This window comes from Procambarus clarkii, chromosome 75, assembly GCF_040958095.1.
Source record: "Procambarus clarkii isolate CNS0578487 chromosome 75, FALCON_Pclarkii_2.0, whole genome shotgun sequence".
NCBI classification, from domain to species: Eukaryota; Metazoa; Arthropoda; class Malacostraca; order Decapoda; family Cambaridae; genus Procambarus; species Procambarus clarkii.
Window position 1 is genome coordinate 1,791,507 of NC_091224.1, and position 8,587 is coordinate 1,800,093.

The following is an 8,587-nucleotide window of genomic DNA, read 5'->3' on the forward strand; positions in this document are numbered from 1 at the left end:
AAAAGGAAAAAAAACATAGCAACAGAATAAATTGAAAATAATAAGAGCCAGAAGGGCCACAGGTAAAACACAAAACTCAACACAGAAAAAACCCACCGGGAATGACAAAACATAGCCACACACACACACACAGGAATAAAACACCGGAACACGCAGGAACCAGGAGGAACACAAGCAGAGCCCCAAGAAGGAGGCACACACACACACAAACCTGTAGATATGATAGAGCCCAGTAGGCTCAGGAATCTGTACACCAGTTGATTGACGGTTGAGAGGCTGGACCAAAGAGCCAAAGCTCAACCCCCGCAAGAACAGTTAGGTCAGTACAATTAGGTGAGTACACACACACACACACACACAGGAAAGAACACACGCCCAATATACACAGAACGGGGCAAAGAAAACCGCACACCGCGACAAAGCCTACACATATTTTTCAGGAAATTTATCTCTGGAATACCGGATACAATATGCCTCTTAAAGCGCCCAGTCATACCATGTAAGGCGACCGCGCAGTGGCGCCTTAGGGCGCTGCATGTAAACGGGAATCTCGGGGAAGAAAGCCATCACACTAGGCACCCACACTGCTGGTAAGTCATCGCAGGCCTGCTGCACACTGACCCCTGACATGGAGCCCGACCCCACTGTAGCAACCGACACGGCGACGTTCCCCCCAGAAGTGGACACCAGATTATCGGACGACACCACAGGGAATAACGGCACCGAAGGAGGAGGCACGGGGGCCACACCGGGGCCGACACCTCAGGAGGAGGCAGCATAGAAGGTATCAGCGCAGCCACTGGCAGGACAGGGGGCAGGGGCACTGAGTCCGTTCGGCGAGCATCCTTCTTCAGGACCACGATCAAATCACGAGCCCCACCAACGTCTTCGTCAGGGTGGCCCACCCTTCACGCTGGGGATCGGAACACATGGACACTGACGAGGCAGCCGAAGCAGGAACCAAAGTCTCCGCATCAGCCCCCACACTACCAGGGTCAGCAGCCACCAACCCCGCCATGCCACCCGCCATTACCGCACTAGCCCCCTGCACACCATCATCCCACTCCACAGTGGAAGAGCTCGCAGAGTCCTCAAATTCATGCTCGTCAACCCATGCACGAGGGGGCGACAGACTCTGAACCCACCTGGAACGTTTTTATACAGGGCGTTGATCGCCAGGACTGTCGCATCTCTCAGGAGGCACTACAGGAGAGCCCCCGGGCGGCCGCACCATACCACGCAAGACGCGATCCCGAATTACAGCAGCTACGAGGAGCAGGGGCACAAGTTCACACCCTACCGGCGACACCGGAACAGGAGACGGGGCAGGCAGAGCCGGTTGAGGCGAGGAAGCCGGCGGCGGGGGGGGGGGGGGGGGGGGGCCTCATGCACCACCACCTCTACACCTACACCACCAACTTCACCGTCGTCCGTGCAGGTCAAAGAACCCAGCAACACTACGGGGGCACCAGACTACAGGGAAGCCTCCCCCACATCATCACCACAAGGCGACTGGTCCGGGGCCACCAACGGGGGAAGTCCTCCTCCCTGGACAAATTAACAGGAGCCGCCACCACACCACGGCAGACCGCCACCTGGTGTCCCGCAAGGCCACACGGGAAACATGTCCGGGGTTGACCAGCGTAGAAGGCGCGTTAGGTGAATCCAAGCAACGTGACAGATGACTGGAGACTGGACAAGCAACGTGACAGATGACTGGAGACTGGACTGGTATGGGAGACACAGAGCGATGGTACGGGTCCCGTTCGAGACCCACTGCCACCCGCTGGAAGAGACAACGTTCATCCGGAGGGAAGCCACCGCACCATATTTGCCAAAGTAGAGGTGCAGTAAACATTCCGGGGAACTTGAATAGAACCCATGAAGCGCCACATAAGGAAGAGTACAGCAGCAGTCGGACACAGTAACAGCACCCCCATCAGGGAGTGGGAACGACCGACATCGTAGCAGGCAACTAAATCCCTGTAAACGGCCGGAGAGCCAAGCTAAACAAGTGCTCGGTGAGTCATTAAGAGCTGCACCCCACTGACGTCTGCAACTTCAACTCTCAGCACATCCAGCATCACCACCTCCACTCACAGGTACGACGCCCGTCCAGAGAACTCTAATCTAATAGTCTCCGAGCAGCTGACAGGGGGCAGAGGCTGCCCCCATAATGCGCAACACACACACCCGCACCCGACGCCGGCCAACCAGCCAATCTCACACACCTCCATGCACATCTGCACAGTTGTTATTGCTGCTGAAACAGCCCGTTCTTGTGAACATTTCCCAACGTCAAGAAATTGCGGTACTAAGGTGCCTTAATCTAACCTACCAGAGAATCCACGAACAGAAAACTGGACAGTATGTTAACTTTGCGAGCTGCTACCATTTTCTAGTACGACAGTTTTTGGGCTTAGGTTGAGTATACGTCAAAATGCGACGCTTGATTAGGAAGACGGGTTAGTTGAATCAAAATATATATGCACACACAATGTGAAAAAATCGCGTAATTTAAAGATAACACCATCAATAGTGTCCGAGAAATGTGTAAGTACTTCATTCATAATGATGTGCTGCCCGAAATCTTAGCGAGTATCCAAAATTTCCTTACTGTAGGTAATGCATGCACATGACTGTGAAGCTGCCGCCCAGTTGGGTGGGTGTGCAGCAAGACTAGTAACTGTGCGACTTATCACAGATGTAAAGTGCCTTGTATAGTGACTGTTGTGAGCCTCTTGTTGAATCACTTGTGACACAAAAGATTATTGAAGTGTGTGTTTGTGTGGGTGATTAAATATGTATGTGTATGTATATATGTGTACGTATGTATATGTACATGTATATATAACATTAATAATTTTGTAACTAGCGCCAAAAGATTATTTGCTTAGCTAAACGAACTAGAGAGTTCAGTTGCTGAACCGATTATGTGCCTCTGTAATCCTTTACACCACCGCCCACGGGATGGTTATGGGGTGCATAATAAAGAAAAAAAATGAATATGCACACACACACATGGTCAAATACTGACAAATACCATTAGATAGAACTATATAGGCACACAGAACTGATAAAATCAACTTTACATTGCATGCTGGTATGCTACAGGAAAGCAGTCCACCCACCATAGTACTCGATAAAAGCCCAAACTTGAATCAAAACACTGGCTACGGGGCCTGATTACCCAAGTAGCTACGCAAGTACTTATGAAAGTTTACATCTTTCCTCAGTCTTGGACGGCTTTGGTTACATTTATTAAAACAGTTTACAAGCATGATAACGTCTCAATCAATTGTTGATATTGTTGAAAACAGCCTCACGGTGCTTCGGGGCTCATTAGCTGTTTAATAATTGTAAACCAAACCGCCAAACACGGAGAAAAGATGTACAGGTTCGTAAGTGCTTGCGTTACTGTTTAATGAATCTGGCAACAGGTCCCGTAGCACCATTGCCCCCAAGCATATACGACAGCACAATATCGAGTGAGTTACTAGGTGAGAACAGCAAAAATATTTATCGTCCCCAGTAACACCCAATGACATACCGGCCCCTGATGTTAATTACATCATATTTTCCCTTAATCCCTCCAGTTAGATAATTGTTCAACTGATTTACATGCAAGCTGGAAGAAAACTTGTCTCGTCACTTATGACACTAAATTATATACATTTTGATGCCACAGGATATCCTTCCGTGGAAATATCTGTAACATTTTCACATTTTATTTATTTATAATGCAGCCCATACCCATCCCGTGGGCAGTGGTGGACACCATACCCATCCCGTGGGCAGTGGTGGACACCATACCCATCCCGTGGGCAGTGGTGGAGACCATACCCATTCCGTGGGCAATGGTTTACACCATACCCACCCCGTGGGCGGGGTGGACACCATACCCATCCCGTGGGCGGTGGTGGACACCATACTCATCCCGTGGGCTGTGGTGGACTCCATACCCATCCCGTGGGCGGTGTTAGACACCATACCCATCCAGTGGGCGGTGGTGGACACCAAACTCATCCTGTGAGCGGTGATAGACACCATACCCATCCTGTGGGTGGTGGTAGACACCATACCCATCCTGTGGGTGGTGGTGGACACCATACCCATCCTGTTGACGGTGGTAGACACCATACTCATCGCTTGGGCGGTGGTGGACACCATACCCATCCCGTGGGCGGTAGTGGACACCATACTTATCCCGTGAGCGGTCGTGGACACCATACCCATCCCGTGAGCGGTGGTGGACACCATACCAATCCAGTGGATGGTCGTGGACACCATACCCATCCCGTGGGCGGTGGTAGAAACCATACGCAACCAGTGGATGGTTATAGACAGCATACCCATCCCGTGGGTGGTGGTAGACACCATACCCATCCCGTGGGCGGTGGTAGAAACCATACGCAACCAGTGGATGGTTATAGACAGCATACCCATCCCGTGGGTGGTGGTAGACACCATACCCATCCCGTGGGCGGTGGTGGACACCATACCCATCCCGTTGGCGGTGGTAGACACTATACCCATCCCGTGGGCGGTGTTAGATTCCATACCCATCCCATGGGCGGTGGTGGACACCGTATTCATCCCGTGGGCGGTGGTGGACACGATACCCATCCCGTGGGCGGTGGTGGACACCATACCCATCCCGTTGGCGGTGGTAGACACTATACCCATCCCGTGGGCGGTGTTAGATTCCATACCCATCCCGTGGGCGGTGGTGGACACCATACACATCCCGTGGGCGGTGGTGGACACCATACCAATCCCGTGGGCGGTATTAGATTCCATACCCATCCCGTGGGCGGTGCTAGACTCCATAACCATCCCGTGGGCGGTGGTGGACACCATACCCATCCCGTAGGGCGGTGGTGGACACCATACCCATTCCATAGTGTTGTGGTGGACACCATACCCATTCTGTAGTGCGGTGGTGGACACCATACCCATCAGGCGGGCGGTGGTGGACACCATACCCATCCCGTGGGCAGTGGTGTTCACCATATCAATCCCGTGGGTGGTGTTGGACACCATACACATCCCGTTGGCAGTGGTGGACACCTTACCCATCCCCTGGGCGGTGTTGGACACCATACCCATCCCGTGGGCAGTGTTGGACACCATACCCATCCCATACGGGGTGGTGGGTACGGCCCCCATTGATGCAGGGGGCGACACAGGAGGTAGCACAGAGCCCCCACAGCACCGCCAACCACAGCGGGAGACGCCGGAGCACCATACTCTTCCACCTCCACCCAAGGCATACGACGAAGGGGAGACAAATCCCCGCCCCATCCCAAATCCTTATCCTGACCCCTTCCCAGTGCTATATTGTCGTAATGGCTTGGTGCTTTCTCCTCATAACTCCCTCCCTCGAAATTTAATTTAATTTACGGATCTTCCACACTTGATATTGTACTTTTGTAATTACTTGTAGATATTACTGGCAGTTATCCGATGTACAGCAACCCCTCTGGCGCGGCCCGCCTGGTCCGCCATTCACTTCACCGGTCCACATCGTCCCAAGCTGGCCCACATCGTCCCAAGCTGAACCGCATCGTCCCAAGCTGGCCCACATCGTCCCAATCTGAACCGCATCGTCCCAAGCTGGCCCACATCGTCCCAAGCTGGCCCACATCGTCCCAAGTATATATATATATACGATACTTGTATTCCTGAAGGTTCTGAATGAACCTGCGAATTACATTCTCAGGCCCATGCTGGGGTGTGCGGCACCAGCATGGAGTCTACGTAAAACTAAACACGAGATAAAGTTAGACATAGTTCAGAGGTATACCACCTGAATAGTAGTTCCAGAGTTCATTGATTCCGGAGTTTACCTCTCAAAGCGTCATGAGGAAACGCTTAGGAATGGTAACCTCATGTCACTGTCAGACAGAAGAGCTAGGAAAGCCATAATTATCACCTCCAAAAACTTCTGAGGTATTGACACAATATAGATAAAAAAAAAAATATTTAGGACGGGTGGAACACGAACCAGAGGACACAGGTGGAACCATAGTAGCACATGAACCACAGAGACATTAGAATTAACTTTTCAAGGTCAGAATAGTGAGCAAATGGAATGAATTAAGCAGTGATGTGGTGAAGGCAAACTCCACACACTACTGTAGATGTAGATTAAATCAGAGTCCAATACGATCGGGAACCTGTACACCGGTTGATTGCCAGTTGAGAGGCTGGACCAAAGAGCCGAGACTCATCCCCTGCATGCACAACTGGGTCAGCACGCCAATAAGAGTTCGAGTGTACGAAGTTGGTTGAGCTATGCCATTCCCTGCTCAATATGACCTAGTCCTCCACCTGAGAACTAGGTCGGATCCACAAGTCGATCAGTAACGTCTCCTTCGTGACATTCTCAAGATATTCTATTCACCTGAGCTCTAAGAGAATCGAACTATGGACCCCACACATGTGAGGCTAAAGCTCTATCGACCGAGCTATTGAGTAGTATTAATAAGGAAAGTGTATTTTATTTGTAAGACATAACTGTTGACTGCCTCAGTCCTTGAATCACATCATGTGGACACACCCAGTGTAACGGTCTGCTCCTTACCAAAGGTATAAATGAGACTAGCACCCTAGCTGCCGTGGGGTGTGGACGTGTCGCCTGATCTCTCCGGTAGTTGGGGCTGATTGCCGATTTGGTTGCCAGGGGTGTGGGCTTCTCTGCTCTCCCTGCAGTTGCTGCCTGGCTGGTGTTGATGTAGCCCGCTTGTGATGGGAGGCCATCTTCCCCCATGTTGTGAGAGTGAACTCCGTGGGCCTGGAGTTTACAGGCCGTGCTGGTTACCCTGCAGTAGAGTTTGTTATGTGTGAAATGCTCGGTGTCCCGGTCGATGCCATCTACGGTGATGAGCTTGTAAATGCTCACCATGTTATTATCAAGTTTGTGAGGGAGGAGGAGTACCGTAAGTTCCTTTGACGGTACGAGAAACGATTTTCTCCATGTTACTGCGTTTCAATTTTTTGTTTTTGGTTTCATGTTCTTTATTTCACGTGTTTTCTTGTCCTTATGTGTTAGTGCCTCTCCATTTGTTCATTAAGGGGCCGGTAGATTTGTTATGCTTTGTCCTGTTCCGGTGTTTAGGTTGTTGGGTTGGGGGTCTGGAGGGTTTTCTATTGTATTTTTGTAAAGTTTTTTTGTATTGTATTGTTTGATTGTGCTTTGTGTTCTTGTGTTGTTGTATACTGTGTATGTCATGCGATGTGCTTGTCATTTCTGTTGTGTCTTGTTGTCGGCCCTTCCGGCCGGTGATTTTGTGTTGTGCTATGTTTAGTTTTGTTTTTATTGTACTTATTCGCATGCGTGCATGTAAAAAAAAAAAAAAAAAAAAAGCAAGCTTAATGACCCCAGTCAATTACCAACGCGACATGCAAGTGCGGTTTCACACACAAATGTACCTGACCAACGTTAGTCCCCTGGGGCACCACAGGCTATACAATGTCAGTGGTGCAAAACTCAGTCATTCACTCAAATTGACATGCTGGAAAGACTTAAGAAATTCTTGTAGTTAATGTGTCCTTTTAGGTCATAACAGTATTTCTCTACACTTACTACAGTTCCCCAGTTCTATCTGATCCTTCCTCTGATTCCCTAGTACTTCCATACCCTTACCTGAAGTACCATGCACTCCTCAACCCTTACTCTCAGCCCCTAGTATCTCCTCACCCTTCCCCTGAGTCACTTATACACCCCCACCCTTCCCCTGAGTCGCATATACACCCCTACCCTTCCCCTGAGCCCCTTATACACCCCCACCCTTCCCCCGAGTCCCTTATACACCCCCTCCCTTCCCCTGAGTCCCTTATACACCCCCTCCCTTCCCCTGAGTCCCTTATACACCCCCCTCCCTTCCCCTGAGTCCCTTATACACCCCCTCCCTTCCCCTGAGTCCCTTATACACCCCCTCCCTTCCCCTGAGTCCCTTATACACCCCCTCCCTTCCCCTGAGTCCCTTATACACCCCCTCCCTTCCCCTGAGTCCCTTATACACCCCCTCCCTTCCCCTGAGTCCCTTATACACCCCCTCCCTTCCCCTGAGTCCCTTATACACCCCCTCCCTTCCCCTGAGTCCCTTATACACCCCCTCCCTTCCCCTGAGTCCCTTATACACCCCCTCCCTTCCCCTGAGTCCCTTATACACCCCCTCCCTTCCCCTGAGTCCCTTATACACCCCCTCCCTTCCCCTGAGTCCCTTATACACCCCCTCCCTTCCCCTGAGTCCCTTATACACCCCCTCCCTTCCCCTGAGTCCCTTATACACCCCCTCCCTTCCCCTGAGTCCCTTATACACCCCCTCCCTTCCCCTGAGTCCCTTATACACCCCCTCCCTTCCCCTGAGTCCCTTATACACCCCCTCCCTTCCCCTGAGTCCCTTATACACCCCCTCCCTTCCCCTGAGTCCCTTATACACCCCCTCCCTTCCCCTGAGTCCCTTATACACCCCCTCCCTTCCCCTGAGTCCCTTATACACCCCCTCCCTTCCCCTGAGTCACTTATACTCCCCCACCCTTCCCCTGAGTCACTTATACTCCCCCACCCTTCCCCTGAGTC

The 8,587-nt window shown here is 51.4% G+C and overlaps 1 protein-coding gene across 1 annotated transcript; it reads right to left on the reverse strand.

The window, feature by feature from the left end:
- Positions 1–1,156: 1,156 nt before the first annotated feature.
- Positions 1,157–4,866, reverse strand: LOC138356918 (mucin-22-like). The gene is made up of 2 exons (XM_069313450.1): positions 4,113–4,866; positions 1,157–1,296 (listed from the first exon to the last, which is right to left on the reverse strand). The coding sequence occupies exons 1-2, from the start codon at positions 4,864–4,866 to the stop codon at positions 1,157–1,159; spliced, it is 894 nt and encodes a 297-aa protein (XP_069169551.1).
- Positions 4,867–8,587: the final 3,721 nt, after the last annotated feature.